Here is a 22,294-nt window from a genome sequence, read left to right as displayed (position 1 = left end):
TACGTGTGTTAAGAGCACCGTGGTGTTAAGCCATCGATGGCAGGAAATCACGTAAAAAAACACAGGATGTATGTACTTGAAACAATTCAAAAAAGCAGTACTAACCACTTATCTAAATTGCTTCAGCATTCAAACCTAGAAATGAGAAGACTTCCTGCCTTGGAACTAGGGTACAAAAATCGTCTTAAACGTACACTTCTAACATACTTAAGTATTATGTATTAAATTATGGTAAGTTGAATCCTTTACTTTAATTTATGTTTATTAATTTATTATTATTGTTTATTATTTATGTATTTATCTTTTTTATTTGTTTATTATATATTTATTTTTTTTTTACTTATTTATTAACTTATGTATTTATTTATCTATTTATTTATTTATTTTATTTACTTATTTATTTACTTATGTATTTATTTATCTAATTATTTATGAAATATATTGAAATTTGTATGAAATATATCATTATCATTAACATGTTATCTTAAATGATGATTTAAGACAACTCAAACTTCCAAATTTTCATTTGTTAAAAGTATTACTAGATATCTAAGATAGTTGTAATATCAATGGAATAATAATTAATACTAATAGGTATATAACAGAATCTCTTCAACATAATATTCAACATAATATTGAATCTATTTGAGCCAGTGCACTTGAGCACTTTTACCTCAGATCCGCATACCTCCCCGAGCAGCCTTCTTCTAATCTGTTATTACAGTAGAAAAATTTTTTATTAACGAGTGAAGCGACAAACAAAGTCTAACGGAACTATTATATGTAATTATGGCGTGTGTATCAAAAACGTGAAGCTTGTGTTTCAAGTAATTATTCTAGAGAGTTATAAACCGACAGCATCTTAAGCTAAAGTTCATGCAATAGAACTTTAATCTAAGCATGTGTTAAGAGACGATGTAAAACCGTCAGCGCTGCTAAACTCGCATATTCGATATTCGACTCCTTAGACAAATAAAAAATTTACCAAAAAGAAAAAAGGTGTTCTGTTTATATCTCTTACTTTTTCTCGGGTGAAGGACCTACTCTAGTCCCTTATACATAGTTAACTTTAAGCGCGGTGCAGACTATCATACTGGTGTGTCATACGAATTGCGCTCTCTCTTGCTCAAATTTCTTCTAGCGACCGAATTTGAACAGGTATGACACACAAGAATCGTCATTTACGCAAAATTTTTGAAGAGTGCTTTTTGGGTGGTGCTGTGAAAATTTGTGTGAAGTTTAAAATAAAATTTTAAAATCGCAAAATTGAAAAAATGGATAGTTAACGTATATGTTGCGCTTTGCTTATAATTGATTATAATTTTGTATATTTAATATATGCCGCGTCTTTTTCTTGCGATCTTTATATTCACTGCTTTGGACATTCCACAAACAGCGATTATTTTTGTTAACATTGGATGAAAGTATCTATAAATATTTTATCTGCATCCATATTCATTTTTTTTAGGTTTATAGGTTTATTAACACTAAATAAGATCTAAAGTAAAAAGGTCATTAAGTATAGTAGTTAAAATGAAAAGATCAGTAAAGGACCCAAAATTTCTTAAGAAATTTTCCATAAATATATCATACAAATAATAAAAGAATGAACATATATCTTCATTGTTTTTCAAGATTTTTAATAATTTCCATATTTTTGTTAGTTCAAGGTTATTAACATTTAAAATTCTTTTATTTTAAGAACAAGCTTTAACAAAGAAAAGCATATTTAGAATACAGAGTATTGTATCTTAAATTTAGGTTATTAATTAATTGTTATTACGACCAATTTTCTATACGTTTTTTAATTACTGGGCTTAGATCGTTAATTTAACGATGTTCATATTTAGATGTTTTTTTAAATAACAAATTACTTATAATCATCGATTATAAATTAAAATAAAATTAAAATATTTAATAAATTAAATAAAATATTTAATTGTTTTTTTAATTTTTATAAGAATATTATATAAAAATTTATACTTTTTTAACTAAAATACAATTAAATATTTAACACAAATTTATAAGTGTAATTTTAACACTAACAATAAAATAATAAAAAAACGTATTAAATTTATATTACAATTCTACATATTCCGCCTGCTTACAATAAATTTGCAGGGCAAAAATGCTCTTGTATGACTTATGAATCGTTAGGGGTGACAGACTATCATACACAACACGTTGGCGAGAGCTGCTCACCAAAATTTTGGTGAGCACGCCAACATGTTGGTAAGAGGTGCAGACTATCATGCCTGTGTGTCATACAACGACACACAGGTATGATAGTCTGCATTAAAATTAATTTTAATGTTAACTCACATATAAAGAAATAAATATTTCTCTTAATATTTCAAAGTGGATTTTGAAATAATTTTGATATCGTTTTCTTATTCACGTTAGTATCTCAGTCTTACGTCGGTTTAAGATAGAACGGACACACATGAGTGTGAAGGCTTGGAGTTATGTTTGGCTTCTAATATATTTTATTATAATATTTTTTTTTTAAAGTCATAACAGGTTTGTTAATGATAAATAATGATAAATAAGACTATTAAAATGTAATTAACTGTTGTTAATTTTATTATCCAATAAACAGTTTAATGAAACTACTCATAAAATGACTAAACCATTTGATAATATTTTGTTCTATAAAATATTAGATTAAATTAAAAGAAATTAATGTAAACATTCGGCAAAAATGAAAACAATCTAACAAATTTTATTATTTAATTAAGAGACTATAGACAATACTGTAGAACTAAAATGGATTCTCTTTCAAAACAGAGAACAGCAGATCGGCTTAAGCTCATTCAATACTTATTTCCGTAAGTTTTTGCAACATTCTGTAATTCATGATGAAATTATATGTTTGTTGTTAAAAGTATATGAGACTTCAAATTCGTATGCAATCTAAAATATTCTATTTATATGTTGATTTTAAAAGCTGTTCAGTTCTAATTTGTTGTGTGGCGAGTGAACATAATGAAATTCGGTTTAATATTTTTGATTGTGTTAGGTAGCTTACTTACTAGGGAAACAGATAGTGCGAAGATACTTTCCGTATTTGCATATCCTGGTCCCTCTCAGTATATATTTGCTTCAGCTATATTAAAAAAGTTAACCGAACGAGGACATGAGGTAACATCTATTTCGATGTTTCCACAACAGAAACCTGTTAAAAATTTTCGTGATATTTACATACCCGAGAATGCAAATTTAGTGGCTGGTATATATTTAGATCTGATATTATTAGTTTAGTGATTTACAGAAATTTTTGTTTCCAGATTTGTTGACACATGTCGATGAAATGCAACAACTAAGTAAATTGGAGAATATGATGACAATGTATGATATCGGCTTGAGTATGTGTCCGAATGTTTTTCGTAATAAGGAAATACAAAAATTGTTGAAATCATCGGAGGAGAAGTTCGATTTGATTATAATAGAATTATTTTTGGCAGAGTCACTTTATGGTTTGGCGCGACATTTTAATGCACCTATTGTGGGACTCTCAACTTTTGGCACAACAAGCTTTATTGATAGAGTTGTTGGAAATACTTCACCGCCTTCTTTTTTGCCCTCAGTATTTACTCCATTTGACACTAAAATGACATACCGAGAACGTTTGTCAAATTTTATACAAATTGGAATAGATAATTTGTATTATAATTTTTTCTATCTACCAAAACAAGAAGAGATATATAAGCAATTCTTTCCTAACGCCAAAATAAGTTTACAGGAAATACAAAAAAAATTTTCATTAGTGTTGCTTAATCAACATTTTTCCCTCAGTTATCCACGCCCATATGTTACTAATATGATAGAAGTCGGCGGTGTGCATATTAAACAAATACCAGATCTTTTACCACAGGAATTGCAAGCATTTCTTGATAATGCTACTGAAGGTGCCATTTATTTTTCAATGGGTTCGAATTTGAAAAGTAAAGATCTGCCACCGGAAAAACTACAAATATTTGTAAATGTTTTTCGTTCTTTAAAACAAAAAGTACTTTGGAAATTTGAAGATACCGAACTGCCGAATAAACCAGATAATGTATACATAAGTAAATGGTACCCACAACCATCAGTGCTGGCACATCCGAATGTTAAGGCTTTTATCACACATGGTGGTTTACTAAGTACAACCGAAGCTATATATCATGCTAAGCCGGTGCTGGGTATACCTAGGTTCTTTGATCAGCCCATGAACGTCGCAAATGCTGTTAAACGTGGTTACGCGAAAAGCGTTGACTTCAAGACTTTAAATGAAACCGACTTAAAACTTGGTCTAAGCGAGTTGTTATATAATCCAATTTATACACAGAATGTACAAATGTATTCAAAACGTTTACGAGATCAGCCAATGACTCCACTCGAGACTGCTATTTTTTGGTTGGAGTATGTTTTGCGACATGATGGTGCCCTACACTTACGTAATACTGGCGCTGACTTAAATTTCTGGCAATATCATAGTATAGATATCATTTTGACTATACTAGGGGTGATATTATTTGTATTGAGTTTTATTACTTTGGTAATATATAAGCTAATAGGTTTAATATATGGAAAACGTTCGAAACGGAAAACTAAATCGAAACAAAATTAGTACGGTAATAAAATTATTATTTATGTAGAAATAGGTTGTGTTTTTCACTTTTTTATTTTATTAAGTCCATGGTTGGTAAAAAAATTTATAGAATTTGCGAACTCATATATTAAATCCAATCAATTTCACGAAAATAATAAAAAGTTGTTTCATTTTTGTTCTATTCTATCTATTATAGATATACAGTATCTGTTTTGTATAGAAATATATGTATATATTCATGTATAAAATATATAATATACTCAACTAATAGAGAAAAGAATTGAAAAAATTTAAAAGTGAATGCAATTTTTTGTGGAAAAAAACAGAAATTTTGCTAAGAGTGAATGGACAAACATCCCTTTCTCTTTCTAACCAAATATCAGAGTTAAGCATATAGACTTACTTTCTCTGAACTGTTTTGAGCAGTAAGTGAAAGGCAATAAAAGACACAGTGCGAGACTTCAACCCAGTACAACCACCTCTAAGTAATAAATGGAGGAATTTCGACAGCAGAATGGTGACTTCATTCTAGTAATCACGGGAGGAAGATGTGATCAATAGGCTTAATACCTAGAGGTTTATGTTAATTTAAGCCAGAAAGCATGAGCGTGGTACAGGAGGAAAGTGAATAGGTGGAGGGACTTTCTCTGAACCACTTTTTGCCCACAACTACATACTACGTGATTTGGAACGTTTTCTGCTCTCCACAGGAATAATTGTTGCATTTTTGATCGAGTAGACCATACAGAAAGTTGGTTAATGCATCGTTTATAGATTTATGTATTATTTAATATTAAATTAGTATTAATTTATCAACTTAGTTGGCTGCCATTGACGTCGCTTGTGCTTTATCAACACATTGATGTTGAAGGGATACCGTTTAATGTTCTGGAGTAACATTTGGATATGCATAGTTTTCCAAGCTGCAGTTTGATTGTATTGTTAAATCTGTATTATCAAACATTATCAAACATCCTGTGTATATGTTAGTAAAATGCATTGTTTTCAATTAAGATTTGTTTTGAAATCATCTGTTTAATTATAAATAATAAAAAACAGAAATTTTGATATCTCTCTTAATCGAGTATTTGATATTGTATCTTATACGGTGGTCTTGACAACAAAAGCGTTTAACCGCTGTCAAGGCAATTGTGATGGTTTAGCTCTTATCTCGCACGAGATAAATATTCAGTTTTAATTGCAATCAATATTTAAATAGTAGGACATTTCGAAAATAATATTTAGGGTTTGTTTTGATATATTTAAATAACAGACTATAAAGAAAAATAGTTAGAAACCCGTTGTACGAAACTTCCTAATAAAAACTTATATAAGTTTTATGAATTTTCTATGGAGTTACATAGGTACCCATATAATATATATATACATATAATCTAACTATACTGTAAATTTAATATATAAAACTATTCGTAAAAACGATTAAAAAGTTTTGGATTATATAACTGGATTATTAAAAAAATCACAAAGTATGTAGCTCTTATAGCAATTAATTATATATATATATATCTGTGGCGACACATGCCCTTATCTGGAAGGGTGTGCGGCCCTTCTACAATGTTGTTTTTACATGTACCACTTAAATTAAAAATGATGAATGTATATATATAAAGTGTTTTATTAATAATAACTATATTGCATTAGGCAACAATATATTCACAATATAACATTTAACAATTCAAAAAAAAAATAACATAAAACATAATAACATAAAAATTAATAATTTATATATAAGTTTTATATTACATCAATATGGAATAAATACAACTTTTCACATATAACATCAAACCAACTTATTTCAAACAAAAGAGTTTGTACCTAGAACCATACATGTTTATGCAATGATCATACAAAATCGAACACACTTGTAGCGTATAAATGTGCGGCCAGCTACTTCGCACACAAAGCGGCTATTATTTGCTGGAGCAACAGCTAAAAGGGGAGTGACGAAATTTGGAAGAAATGTATGGTGATGTGAGCTGCAAATTTTAGCCGCACATCTAACCGCTTCGGCAAGTCAACATGTTGGATTCTTATAAATGGAGTTGATATTCGAATAAAACAGAAAATACTCTCATACAATTCCCAATCTCTATTTTTCATATTTTAAGCTAGAGCACACGCACATTATTTTGTTCATGAATGCAATTGCATAAAGGGGAAAGACGAAATATGATAGAAGTGTTTTGCGATGTGGGCTGTAAACTTATGAGCACAACTAATGACTATAGTAGCTAAGAGAAGCAAATTAATTGAGTTTTCATAGACAATTATATTTAATTGTGAAAACGCAAGAGTTTTTGCATTTATTTATCTCAATCAAAAAACTAGTTTAGTAGGGAAGCTAAAAAACTGTATATAATGTACAAGGTTGACCAAAGTCAACATTGGGTTGCAAATTAACAATAAAAAAGTGAGCAGCACGCGTTTTAAGTGTACAGTATGAATTAGATAAATTAGATAAATAGTAATAATAGTAAATTACAATAATAGGCGTTTTCTTTTGTAAGCATGTCACAAAAGAACAAATAAAATAAGCACTACTTTCGATGGCAACTCTGGAAAAACTGGAAATTTTGTTTGTATTTGCAAAACACATAATAAAATTTAAAGTGAAAATCAACAAAATGAATAATTCTTTGCAATTATTGGTAAGAAAATTTCATTTTTTAAATGATTGTGAATAAAATTTGTTTTTTTCAGGCATTTTCTATTTTATCAGAAAAAAGTGGTAAACTAAAAAGAATTGAGTATGAAAATAGAGTGAAAGAAGTTCTTGACATATTTGAAAGTGCAAGTTCGTCTGAATCGGATTCAGAACCGGAGCAACATGAAAAATGTTCCAGTTTTGAATCTACTATTGAAGCTATGAGTGCTCAGGACTTTAAACAGCATTTCCGATTAAAACGAGAAACGATAGAAGTCATTATAAGTACGAAGGTTGTAAACTAAAGTGTCTTAAATAATTATACCATATTTATTTCAGCACGGTTTTCACAGTCTGAGTACTTTCCAAATCAATTTGGTGGTGGAAGACAACGCGTGGTATGCAGAAAATCAATTTATATGTACATCTGGTATGTAAGTAATGCGGTTACTTACAGACAGCTGGCAAATCTTTTTGGTGTTGCAATATCAGTGACTTGGGGTACAGTCCGGCATGTAACAGGTTTCTTGATATCAATAAGCGATGAATGTATTATGTGGCCAAGAGGATCAATTGACGCCGATGTTATGAAGAAGTTCGAAGAAAAGCATGGAATACCAGGCATAATAGGAGCAATAGATTGCACGCATATTCCAATTAAAAGACCAACATGTCATGGTGAAGATTTTTTTAATCGCAAACAATACTATTCCATTGTTTGCAGGCTGTTGTAGATACAGACAAAAAATGTTTAAATATTAGTTGTGGTGAACCTGGATCCTTGCACGACTTTAGAGTTTTGAGAAGATCTGATATATACCGACGTACACAGGTAAATCAGAGTAAACTATTTCCAAACTCATCATTTATTATTAGAGATACTGCTTATCCGTGTTTAAACTGGCTTTTGCCCCCATTCAAAGACTATGGAAACTTAGATGAAAACCAAAAAAAATTTAACGAAAAGCATTCCTCTACACGAATGGTAGTAGAAAATGCTTTTGGTCTGCTAAAAAGTCGCTTTCGCAGACTATCAAAGTTTACAGAACAAAGTAATTTGGCTGCAATCACGAACATCGTAGCCAGTGTATGTGTTCTGCACAATATTTGTATAAGTAAGGATGATTTTTGCGAAAACAATGACGAACACAATAGTGTGGAAGAAACGGCAGATCAACCAGAATTTTTTGATACTTTAAAGTTGGATGACTCAATTGATTTAAGACAAAACCTATTTAATTACTTATCAAGAGAAAATATTATTTAGATTTAAAACTAAATATTGAAAATAAAGTACAAACAACAAAATAGAGAAAGAAATTGTGTTTATTGAAATTATAAAAAAAAAAATAAATAAACTCAATACAATAATAAACTAAACTAATTATGGATTTAATGACTTCACAACGGCCTCCAACAGCGACAATTTTTTGCGCTCCATTTCTTGATCAACCGCTAATTGCTGTTGGATATTATTAACAGCTTGTTGTCTTAGCTTTTGTTTCTCTTCCATTTCAGTTTTTTTTCAATTTAAGCTTTTCTTCATAGTATATATCGCGATCTGATCGCTTGCGTACTTTTCCTGTTAACAAACTAGAAATTGAAGGTGGTGGTGGAGTTGAAGTCAGTGATCCGATTCCACTTGGCGCTGGATTTTGTTCAATTCCAATTTCATTTAGTAAAGGTTGCGGGGATGGCAGTACTGGCTACAATTGCGAAAATTACATACTTGAGTGAGAGTCGTCTAGCATTACCAGTTCTTCGAAGCCCATATCCAAAGCATTGGTATTTCTAATTTTTGGAGAATTTCCGAAAATTTCGTCCATTAGCTCCATATGAGGTGGAAAACACGGACTAGCGCCAGTTCGTTTATTGTTGCCTATTGCCATTTTATATGCTTTCATTAAAGTCCGCATTTGTCCTTCTAGATACTGCGCTGTTCTTTCTTTATCCTGAAATAAAAGAAAAAGTAGATAATAATACATTTCGCCTGGTTATACAATCATTCGTTAAACTTACAGTAATGTTTTTTGCGAGCATGTCTTCTAATACATTAAAATAAGCCGCCCTCTTTTTTGTGTGTTCGAACTCGTGCTTCCTTGCTAAATAGCAATGCAGAAACGCAATTGTTTCTCCATTGCTCCACCATTTTCGTGATGTTACAATATGACTATAAATATGTATATAATTAGAAAAATAGAGTTCCTTAATATTTTAATTTTTAAGTTCTACAATTACATATGTTTCACTCATTTTTAAACAGCAAAATATATTTATTACAAAACGTTATATCAAATAACTGCAGTTGGCAGTTGAAAATTAAAAAGAATTGTATATTATTATTTTTCAAACACAGTTAACAGCTGGCCGTGAACTTGAAATTTCATATGTACTTCTAAAAATCGTTCACAATAGACGAGTTTTTAGTCATGGCAACCATGCAATTTGAGCTGCTTATTAGTTAAGCGGTTTCAAAAAGGTTGGACTAAATAAGCGAACAGTGTTGTTGTTTCATATGTTATTTTTAAAATAAGCGGTTGTTCTTTTGAGATATGCTTACAAAACATAACGCCTAATATTAAATAAATCTCTCAACAAATTGTTTTTGCTAAAACTTTAATATTTAAAAATATATACATATATGAAAATGTAATAATATGAATTCTCGAAGTAAAGATATTTAATAAATTTATATATATTATTTGATAATTTGCAAATTATATTAGGGTGTGCGCCGCACACCTCCGCACCTTAGAGCAGTCGTCACTGCTATTCAAATGTTCGAGAGAAACACTTGTTTGAAGACACTCGAGTTGCTTGAAGATTTTCGAGCTGCTTGCATAGAAAATCTGTTTTATATATTATATAATGTTTGGATAACAAATATATAGCTGTATAATAGCAAAGGCTCGAACAATTATGGTGTTCCAACGTTTTCGTTCGCATTGCGTACATGGATATTATATTATATATTAAAATATTAAACTTTGTTAAAAAATAATATGATTTTCTACTAAATCAGACGAAAAATTGTAAAAGAGCTTTTGATGTTTATAAAAAAAATACTAGTGAATTTTGCATCAGTATCCATAAAAGGATATTAATAAGGTCTGGTTAAAAGATTTATCGTAGTTATCAAAATTCCCGAACTTTCGAACTTTGTTACTTTCATAAAGAGAAAACTTATAAATATAAAACCAATATTTTAATGATGATTAAAAATGATTTAGTTGTTAAGTAATGTAATATTAAAATCGGAGATTTTGTTATGTTTATATGACATAAATGAAATGGCAGATAAACTCGCAAGAAGAGGCGCGGCTTCAACAAAAAAAGGCTCAGAACCTTTCTGTGGTCTAGGTAAAGAAATTCTGTCCATTCTTTTGAACGGCACAGAAGAAAAAGAAAGAGAACTCTATTGGGAAAAGCTATCAAGACTATCACAATCTAAAATGCTTTTAGGAACTTAGAATTTAAGCCGCTTCAAGGATTGCATACAGAACAAACAATGATTTGCCTAAGAATTATTACGGGATTACTAACCGGTCACTGTAGATTGAATAATCATCTAACAAAGTTAGAAATCTGATCCAACTTAGATTGCATATATTGAAGAGAAGAGAGAGAAACCGCATACCATGTGCTAGGGGAGTGCAAGGCAGAGATGCACACCCAGAAGAAACACATAGGAGGGTATTTCATGGAACATAGGGATTCAAGACTATTCCGACTAAGGAGGACACAAATCTTTAAGGTTGCAGTGTACTATTCCTTTTTCATAATAATAAATTTAAAATATATGACTTAAAATACAAAAAGGATGTGTGATTACATTACGTTTCATTATGTTATACAATTGTCCTCCATTGAAACAAGTAAATCAGATTAATCTAAGTAAAATCTGAAAAGTCATTGCGCTTGTAGTCTACTTAGATTGTAATGTTGCTTCATATCTAAATTTATAATCAGAAAAATTGTAATTAAGAAAATATGTCTCAATAGTTTATTATTGTATATTTGTACAGGCTTCTTTATACATTTATATATATTGCAATATCACAGAATTAGTTGTCCGACAGTTGACTCTAATAATGTACATACACATATTTAAACATTTTTACAATGCAATGCTGATTAAATTAAACACAATTTAAAATTATTTTGTGAATATGATAATAAAATGATAACACAGTTTTAAACTTCTATTTAAGTGCCCTTTAAGCAAAAATTGCTTGTCACTTTGTTTTGTTTGAATTCATTTATCAGTTTATAATGGCTCTTAAATAAGCAAAATTGTCCTTAAAAACTAATTTTAATGCCTAAAAATGAACAGTGCGGTGTGGTTTCCGGCCGAATGACATAATTGTAGCTTATATTTTTTAAAGTTGCATGATTACTGATTTTTCGTAGAGCAATTCGATGGTGCAGTGTGTTATATAAGGCCGGACGCAATCACTATGTATTAGTAAAAAATTTTATGTATTAGCATAGTTCATAAAAAATATATAACAATATTACATATCATATTACATAATATATTTATTGATTTGTTTCTTATATTTGTATGTACATTAATAACTTATTTTAAAATATTTGTCAATAAATATTTAATATCATATACAAAAAGTAATTAATATCATTACAAGTTTATGTAAATGCTGTACATAAAAATTGAAAAATCTTTTTATTGGTAATGAAATCACAGAAATAAGAATTTTCATTCACTTTGAATTACTCCAAATGAAGTGATGGATTCCACGAGAAGATCAGGTAAGCGCTTAATTAGTTTTGACAGTCAATTAAGGTGATGCGTTTGATATCAGTTGTCATAACTGCTTGTGGGGTGAAGAGATATAAAGATACATTAACGTTCAAAAAGGCACACACAAAGAAGAGTTATTTAAATAAATAAAAGCAGAAAATTATAGGAAATATCATAAAGGATGGCAGATTATTATGTTGCGCTTGTATAAGTGCAATTTACACGAGTACTCAACAAGAGCAAGCAATTTTATTTAAGCGTACACACATACTTGAAAAAAGTCACAAATGAAACCACTTATAATAACAACAACAACAGCAACAACGAATACAAGAGCAAGTACAACTATAATAATAATAATTTCAGCTGCATTCGAAGCTCATGAATATTTGATTACGCGCTCAAACACACGAAATGACATATAAAAATATGCTGGCGCATACAAACATACAAACACACAAATACACACATACACAAGTCCTCAAAACATTTATACAAGCATACTTTCAGCCAGCTCTGCTCTGTGTGTACAGACCACACGCATACAATAATAAAAACGAAATTACGAATTTATTTGCAGATTATCCTACAGTGCAATGTGATGCACTGTGCAGGGAAGATTGTTGTTGTTGGTGTTGCAGCTTTCGGCTTGTGGCATGTTGCATGTTGCAAGTTGCACAAATGCACCTGTGTTTATATTGTAAATGTAGCGGCAATAAAATATTGTGCTGCATTGCTTGTAAGCTTTTTTATTTTACTTCTATTTGCATTTTTTTGCTCTATTTTTGGAAGTTGTTTAAATTTCTTTTCGTAGCCGCAGGAGAAACGCATCACGTTGCGCATTTAAGTGCTTGGTTAGTTTTTATTGTTGGCTTATATACGTTGGTGACTTGAAGTAGTCAGTGCAGCGGTTGTGATGGAAATTCCTGACGTCGACTGGGATTGCGATTTTCAAACGCAAGGAAATTCCATTTGATGCGATAAAAAATTTACATGAAATATATTGCAGTAATATCCTCAAGACTCACAGATTCAGTGGTCATCACAGTGTACTGTGAACGTTGATAGTTATATGTTAGATGCATATAATATTAGATTGTAGTTGATATCAGTTCATATTAGAATGAGGTCGTTAACCTGTAGCAATCTTTAATGTCATTGAAATAATTTGGTAACCAAATTATTATATACCAGTATAGTCATATACATATTATGTCTTATCGCAGTACACTACATTCTGTATTCGTTTAAAGTTTTGTGATCGTAATTTATATATTTTAATAAGGAAAAATAACAAGATTCTAGTAATTATGTACGCATCAGGATGTACGCATACTGTTTCTAGATTTCGGAGTTGTATTGTACTAAAATAGTATTAGCCTTGTCTTTGTTCCTTTTGTGTTTGGTATATTGTGTTTGGTGTAAGAAAAAATCCCTAAGTAGCTATCACTATATGATGTGTAATATTTGGTGCGGAGGTGTGATTGGTCCATACTTTTTTGAAAATGACGAAAGGATTATACAAATTGTGAATATTGATTCGGTCAATATTATCTGAATTATCACCATTGGACATTTTTTTGTGGGATTTCGCATAGTATCTAACCCATGATGGTCCTGAAATGAATATCTATCAAAACATTATGATAAATCCATAACACTGTAAGAAGTCCCGTGAATTACAATTCAATAATGTTATATTTCACACTTAACCAATAAAGTTATATTGTTTAAATCTTGAGAACGTAATCGCTATTGTTTTATTTACGTTTACTTTGGGAATCATAAAATGGATAGCCCTGGCTGTACTTTTATGTAACAACTAAATCATAGTATACATGAAATATCAAAATTAAACTTTTAGAGGCTATTGAAGAAGCATAATCTATGCAAACGTTTTCACTGAAAACTTGTTTAGTTAGAGGTTGTTTCAATATATAATAATTTATATGAAGTATATACTAGCAACTAATAATAGTTGACGTAAATCCACTCAAGGGAAATCAGTTGTAGGAATATACGCAATATCTGCATCTTCGCCAAAATCCGTTCTACTTTATTGTCATTAATTTCACGAAGTAAATCATAATGTACTATTAATTACGGTTTCATGGAGCTATAAATTCTGGATCTATCAATTTTATCGCATGCAAGAGCGTCTTGTATAGTAAGACGCAACATCATCGTATAGATGATATAGAAATCCTCAATTCAATCCATTGCAAATGACGCAAATATAACCACTTGTTTTTTTCCTGATAATAAACTTCCTACTTTCTAAATTCTTTTGGATTGAAATCTTTTTAGTGTTAATGCAGAAAACTAATGGAACTACACACTAGATAGATGTGGTATGTCAGAATGGGTATGTAAAAAACGAATATTAATCATTTTACCAACAGAGTTACTGACTATATCAACTATATAAGTTTGCCTTTCTCAATAGTTGACAATAGAAAAAATAATAAAGGACAGTGCTATGACATTTCCAGTATTTGACATTTCACTACACTATCTTTATTTTTAGCGTTTAATAATGAGTACCAGGAATTTGCTACCTTGGAATTTAAGAGCCTTTGTTGGTATTTAAGTTGCAACTGCTGCTATTATTTTTGAACTGCATTTGAAGAAGAATGTTGCCCAAAGGCAATTTCTTTCATTCGTTTAGCTTTTCGTTTTCATGTTTTGAATTTACTTAGTTACTTACCCGTTTTTTACTTTTATTTTGTGTGAGATTTTACTTGCACATACCACAAATAGTCAGCAACTTGAGTAACATAACGATTACCTTTACAACTTTTCTGAATATTGACTGCCTTCTACATAAAATAAGCAGTGAATGAATGTGTACTGCATTACTTTGATACCTTTTATATGAAAATATTCCAAATATTTAATTTGCTGTAAGCTTAAGAGAATTTCTTTGAAATTGAGATTAAAATACGTACTTGCAAGCGTTTAAAGATGAATTAAAGTGATAAGGATAATTTTATTTTACCTTATCAGACCTTTATGTTGGTGAAATTATATTAATATAGAAAATTTCAACTTCACTGAAATATCAATATACTATGGGTTACATTCGCACACAATACTTACAGCTGTACTTCCAGAATGAAAAAAAGCAGCTAACTCTGCGAGCTCGTACTAAACCTGTAATTTCATAGAATGGATTCAAAAAATAATATATAACTACATATAGTAGATAATAGTAATATATATAATATCACATTATTATAATAGTAATAATTTTAGTTGATAAACTTACTATGAAGTCTTGTACTTCATTTTGTTGGAAAATTAAAGCTAATTGAAGAGTAAATTAGTAAGAAATCAGGTCTCTAACATTTTTTATATATTATATAAATATAATATATAAATATTATATTTATTATATTATATTATAAATATAATATATTTATTATATAAATAATGTACGTGGCAATTTCTTTTACAATCTCGTAAAACAATATAAAGTATAAAAATGTCCATTTAAATTGTACCTTATTAACTGGAAGTGCTATTTGAAATTCTTATTTAAGTTTAATGAATGTCGAAAATTATTTGCCAAAGAACGGGGGTTTAAATTAGCAATTTTAGAAGAATGATTGCTCTCAAATGTTAGAAGCTAGTAATAACTTCAGTCAGCCTAGCAATATCCTTTCTATTGCGCTGAATATTGGTGATAATATATAAAAAATGGGTTTTTCGTTGTACTTATATCTAAGTCATAATTATATGTCATTGAGTATAATAATTCACAAGTATTGCATAAATCCGCTATTTGGCTAATTAAAGTGCAATGGAATAAATCTTATAGCCTGTACATAGGGTATACTACACATAGTAACCACATTTATTGATTCAAAATCAATAAATCAAAATACACATTTGTTTAAATCAAAATACACAGGTTCAGATAAAAATCTGACTTGATGTAATGTTGACTAATAAATATCATATAAAAAAAATTTTATTTTACTGGAAGACTATGAAAGCTTTATGAAGTTTCTTACATTATCTTTATGGACCTAATGCTTTTGTAATACTTCTTTGCTAGGTGTCCGTTTGAAGTATTGTTAGTTAATAGTTATGAAAATTAGTTATCAAAATTTTATAAAAAAATCATTTGTTTAAAAAAAAATATTAAAAACTTTTTTCTTTTAGGTGTTAATTTCAAATCTTTCAAAATAACACTTTTAAAGGAAAAAATCTATAAATTGCTTAACATGTTAACCTTTTAACATAAAAGAAATGGGAAATCTGTAGCATTTAGATAATTTTTGATATAACTTTTTAAGTAGACTAACATAAAGAACTGATACTTGATTGTTGCAGACATCGCTAATTGCTGTTACTATGATTCATAATTATAGAAATATATAATTTTTGTCATATATCATTACCAATTGAATTACCCAAATAATTTTGTACTCTCTTTAATTTGGAGAATGACGTTTCGTCCAAAACTTTTGTAAAATATATTGGAGAAAGTATTCTAATTGATTTATGATTAAAATTTCCCAATGTAGACTGAATTGCAATTCTTTATATGTTAACTCTCGTTAAGATCATTTGTTTATTTTGTTGCAAATTTATACTACTTTTGCATTCTATCATTTTTTCAATTATTTCATTAAGGATGACCACAAACAAGCGATAAAATCGAAAAATTTGTATTCAAACTGATTGGTTTTAGTGACTTAATCGCCACTATTAATATTTTTATTCACTCCAAGTAGCTGATAGGCTCCGTTTTATTTACCACATGACCAAATATAAGACCCTAAGTTAACGAGAATGCTTAGAAAGAAAGATCTATTTAGGCTTATTAGTTCGTGATTTCAACAGTGTTCCTTTGGTTGTTTTTTGCCTTTTTCTCTGCAATTTCAGCAATTTTGGTTGAGGGATATATGTAATATATTGGCATAAGCACAATAAGTTGAAATAGTATAAAACAATTTCAAGACCTAATAGAAAATGTAGTAGTTTATAATTTTAAAAGTCAAAAGTCAATGAAAACATAATATTGTAATTGATAAAATATTTAAAATTAGTTTCTTTAACGAAAACAAAAAAAATTACAAACAAATAAAAAAGTAATGATAGTAAAGATAAAATCACGGTTGTCACATGTGGTACTTCAGAATCCAAATTGGTACTTTTTTTCCGTGTGGTACTTTACCACACTTGATTTAAGAAAATGATACTTTTTTGAAGTGCGAATTTTATTGTACATGCTATATATAATACAATTAAATGTATTAACAGATGTAACTATTGCACTATGAAATTAATATAATATTATATACTGATTAAGTAAAAATATTGAGGCTGATAAACGTAACAGAAAATTTTGATCGGAATGGATTTGAAGACCTTAAATAATATTATGTTATGCAAAAAAAATATGCACTACGTATGGGCAGTAAATGATAGTTCGATACAGCTCTATATCTTCTGTAGATTTTATATAAATTGTATTTTCTTATTAAATGACAATAGAAAAAATTGAACCCCTTTCTATAGAAATGGTACCTTTTTGAACCAATTTTGGTACAGAAATAATATTTAAGATGAAATAATATTTTTTATTAAAAAATGCATTTTCTTTAATATAGAAGTGTTAAACTGATATTTAATATAATACTTATAACGTTCTACAAAAAAGCCCTCACCGGCTTTGAAGGGAAACTTTCTGCTATAAAGGAAACTTTCAATTAAAATGGGTTCATATATTTAATTAATATCATGTTAATAACTGTTGGGTCTTAAAGCTAATGTATTTCCAACATACGTATACATTAATTAATTCTTGTTTTTGTTTTCAAATATACATAAAATCTCGTGCTCGGCATTTTATCAAAAAATTTAGATTAAAGCAGTTCCATTTTATAGAGGAAAAAATGAAATCTAATAAAAAAGGTACGCTTTTAAGCAATACATATTTTTTAAATAAAGCAATAGAAGAAATATGTCAATATTATTTAGAATGAAGGATGTCCTTTGTAGTGGGTAGGTCATCAGGTAAAACTACACAAAATACAATGTCAATGCAAATCACACGCTTCAATAATTTTTGTTACTTCTGTTAGTGATGTTGCTGTCGATGTTGCTAATATTTCTGCTGCTGCTGCTGCCGTTGCTGCCGCTGCTGACATTGTTGCTGTCAATGCATTTGTATGCAAATTGATAGGAAATATGATGGAAAATATAAAATTTATTTTAAAATCTATCAATAATGGCAGTGACACCAATATGTATTGTATGTATATGTATGTACTTGGCAATATAAATGGGAGACAACATTATCTAACGAATAACAAAGATACTCGAATGTGAAATTTTTAGTACAAAAAAAAAAAAAAATAAAAATTAAGGGAAATTGAGTTACTCATTTTATTTGTATTTTACAATTTGAATGGAATATTTTAAATTAAAGCCAACATCATACATAACAAAATATGATTTTGATGTATTGATCATAAAATAAAATATTTGAAAAATTAATTTAAACAAATTGAATGTAAAAGTTTCGAATTTTTAGATTTATAACCTTACAAAGAGAATTTGGTTTGAAATAATTAGAAAAAATATTTTGAATATAATTACATTTAGACTTTTTCTTAATTTATTTTCACTGTTGAGCTTGTATACAGTTTTTTAATTATATTTTTCAATATTAACAGAATTGTAAAAAAATATACACGCATTTCAAAATGTTATTAGAATTCATTGATGGATTATATATGACTTTAAGTGACGGGCTGTCTAGCGGAGGGCCACAATTATCACGTCATTTTGAATTGTATATTTTTCACTAATATTTTCTACGAACTTTAGTAGCAACTTTTACTCTTAACAAATATTAATTATTAAATAACAGTTGTTTTTTTAACGAAATTTTTTTAATAAGTCTTTATTTATTTTTATTATTACAATACGCTAAATAATTAATTTCTTTTAACCTTTTTGCTTTTCGTGTTTTTCTTAACAAAAATATTACATATCGAATTTAATAAAAATCTTATTAAAGATACGATTAACACAAAAACTAGGAGAATGCCACCATAAAGTATTATCATTGCATCGATGTTGTGGTATTGCAGGAAACCTAAATCAAGTCCAGCACAATGCAAATATTTTGCGCCATTGTGTCGTGCAACATGTTCCACCCAGAAAACAGCCAAATCTATAGGAAGCATAGGCTGATCCCTATATCTAGCCGACATATCATGTACCAATTTTGTATAAGAAGGTTCATCAACTATACGTTCTATAGCCGACTTAAAGGTCGCAGCATCAAGTTTTTGATAATCCAACATAATGCCATAGCCATTTTTTTCAGCACGTGCCATATTTAAAAACTGATCTCCAAAAATTGGTATTCCAACGAATGGCTTGCCATGGTAAATTGATTCCGTTGTGCTAAGCAAACCACCATGAGTGATAAAAGCGCGCACATTTTTATGTGCCAAGATGTCATCCTGAGGAAACCAATCACTAATGAAAACATTATCAGGTTTGTCGGGCAAATAGGGATCTTCAAACTTCCATAATACACGTTGTTTTAATCCACGGAACGTTTGAAGTATTTGTTGACGCTTCTCTAATGGCAAATGTTTGCTTTTCAGATTGGAACCCATTGAGAAATACACTACGCCATGTTCAGCTTCCTCAATGAATTTTTGTATTTCAGCTGGGAGTGGTTTACGTTTGCGGTTAATATGCATGCCGCCTACTTCAATTTGATTTGGCATGTATGGCCGCGGGAAACTAAGTGATACATGTTGATTTAGCAGCACAGCGGCCGCATTTTTACGTACTTCATACATGGAACGTTTATTGTGAGGAAAATATTTCTTATAAAGCGCTTCTTGTCGTGGCAAATAAAAGTAATCGCTAAATATTCGATCAAATGTGTGATATGCCAGGTTGCCGATGCGTTCTAGCAGATTCATGCGATCACTGAAGCGTAACATTGGGCTAGGCACGTACGAGGGAGGAGAAGGTGAACCAACCTAGTAGAAAAATTGTTTTAAATAAATAATTATGGAGTATTTTCACATCAAGTTTAACGTACCATGTCAGTGTTCCAAAGAATAGCACCAAAAGTGCCCAAACCAATTAACGGTGCATCGAAGTATTCACTAAGTCCAAAAAGTGCTTCAGAAAGAAAAACTTCGTTAATAACAACGTCAAATTTTGGTTTATTTCTTATAAGTTCTTTAACGCCAGGTTCTTCTAGTGTTGCTTGTGTCACGCGTATCCCCATGTCATGATAACTTAAAATATTTTCCACAATACTGCGGTTTTGCGTGGCAAATAAGTTATTTATATCATCTGTATAAGAAAATTGTAAAAAATATATAAAATATATATATATATATATATTTGAATGTATTTGGAGTGAACTGTAAACAGGATTAGTAGTTGTGAGCTATATTGTATTATTTATTTTATATTCCGTATAGAAGTAATTGGTGTAAAAAGTAAAAAAAAGTTAAAATTAAATGGGTCTAAAGATTTTAAAAATTGAAAAAAAGCGGGTAATGCATTAGATAATTCATATATATGCAAGATCATATAACTTTAATAAAAGGAAGGGCTAACAATGAAAACCTTGAAAACAGTAAACGTTAAGTGATTGCAAGTCATAATAGTTTAAATTGAGAAAGAAGATTCAGTCGCTAATCTGATTTAGATTGCTTATACATTTTTTCTTCATGTATTGTATTAACTATAATTATAAATATGAATTAGATATATATATAAATCTTATTTCTCATTCTTTAAGATTGTTTGATTCCTCTTTTAAATTTGATGTTAGACTTTAAAATAATGTTCTTGCAACTGTGGGTTGGTTAGGTGATACCTACCTAAACTTATAGTTTATTATTATGTTTTTAAAAATAATAAGTAAACACTGCATTGTTTCATTGATAGTTTGAGTGACAGTTTTTTGTCTGTATGCAATTTTTTTTAAATAAATCTATTTCTATTTATATATTTCAGAGACATTCTATCTTCTGTTAATCTTCTTTATTCTTAAAGTATTCAATATACATATGTATAATATTCTTTAATTATACGTATATTAGTTTTAATTTATTGCTTATAGAAACAATACTATAAGTTTACATATGTTATATACATACATGTTGTATATATATACATGTATTTAATTTTATATACGCTAAATAAATTGAACATTATCTAAATAGTCAAACTAATATAATGTATGTCAATATATAATGTTTATCAAATGGTTTAATAGAACTTCAAATAACATTGCGTAATAACAGTTAATAAAACACATATTAATTATTAATAACTACTGAATTATCAGCCAAAGCAAATATGATTTCATCATAGATATTTCTTGTTGATATGGTATTTTGCTAATATAGTTTTCTATGATAATTATATTCTAAGCTAATTAACAACAAAAACGCAAACAAAAAACTATTATGAAAATCTCAATATGCAAGTCATCACTACAAAAATAAATAAATTTATAAACAAGCGTTTGTGTTTGTACATTTGTCTATAAATATTTAAATGTATTTTTCTATATTAAAATATTTAGAATTTTGATGAGAATATTGGCCATAAAATTATGGAAGGGGAACTTGAATTTTTATTTAAAAATCGTAATTTTAAGATTTATAAACTGTATATAATTGTGCGGAGTTCGAATATATTTACTGATAGTATGTATGTAAGTGAAAACAACAATACAGATGATTTAAATAGAAACAATTAATAACAATTAATGAACAATTAATTGCTTCGTTGTGTACAAATTTACTATCAATCTTTGTTGATACATTAAATTTAATATCCAATACTGCTGTTAGTACTGTGAACTAACAATGTAGTACTATGATACTACACAGATCTAACAGTGATCATAGTACTTACAGTGATCTGAAATGCTATTTTGCACAGACCATGAGTTACATATGCATCCACTCAAACACATAATAAATACAAATATAATATAATGGGTAATAAAGTTAACCCAGTATAAAATATACATTTTATTATTTTTACTGTTCGTGACAATTTCATATAATTTTATGATTCACAATATTGAACGATTTCAATATTGTTCGTGACAATTCCTAATTGGACAATTCGTCACACATTTCTAAATAGTAAATGGTACCATTGTTTAATAAACTAATAGATGTTTATTAATTATGCGTATTCAAGTTATAACAATGCATCTCTTTAACATCAAAGATCGATCATTAAACACGCACCTAATTAT

At 29.1% G+C, this 22,294-nt stretch overlaps 3 protein-coding genes across 3 annotated transcripts; 2 read left to right on the top strand and 1 right to left on the bottom strand.

The window, feature by feature from the left end:
• Nucleotides 1–2,972: 2,972 nt before the first annotated feature.
• On the top strand, nt 2,973–4,752 carry LOC119677933 (UDP-glucosyltransferase 2-like). Its single transcript, XM_038089516.1, has 2 exons — nt 2,973–3,229; nt 3,288–4,752. Exons 1-2 carry the CDS (start codon nt 2,986–2,988, stop codon nt 4,607–4,609), a joined length of 1,566 nt encoding a protein of 521 aa, XP_037945444.1. The 5' UTR covers nt 2,973–2,985; the 3' UTR covers nt 4,610–4,752.
• Nucleotides 4,753–6,571: 1,819 nt separating this feature from the next.
• On the top strand, nt 6,572–8,483 carry LOC119675542. Its single transcript, XM_038086749.1, has 4 exons — nt 6,572–6,583; nt 7,313–7,541; nt 7,596–7,654; nt 7,714–8,483. Exons 1-4 carry the CDS (start codon nt 6,572–6,574, stop codon nt 7,801–7,803), a joined length of 390 nt encoding a protein of 129 aa, XP_037942677.1. The 3' UTR covers nt 7,804–8,483.
• Nucleotides 8,484–18,971: 10,488 nt separating this feature from the next.
• On the bottom strand, nt 18,972–20,361 carry LOC119675541 (UDP-glycosyltransferase UGT5-like; the record flags this gene model as incomplete). Its single annotated transcript, XM_038086747.1, is given in 2 exon segments — nt 18,972–20,039; nt 20,102–20,361. Coding segments are annotated over 2 exon segments (1,328 nt in total), but the record flags the coding sequence as incomplete, so codon positions are not given.
• Between the last annotated feature and the right edge of the window lie 1,933 nt (nt 20,362–22,294).

This window comes from Teleopsis dalmanni, chromosome 2 (assembly GCF_002237135.1).
Source record: "Teleopsis dalmanni isolate 2A chromosome 2, ASM223713v2, whole genome shotgun sequence".
In the NCBI taxonomy this organism is placed as follows: Eukaryota; Metazoa; Arthropoda; class Insecta; order Diptera; family Diopsidae; genus Teleopsis; species Teleopsis dalmanni.
This window is presented reverse-complemented; position numbering and strand designations above follow the sequence as displayed.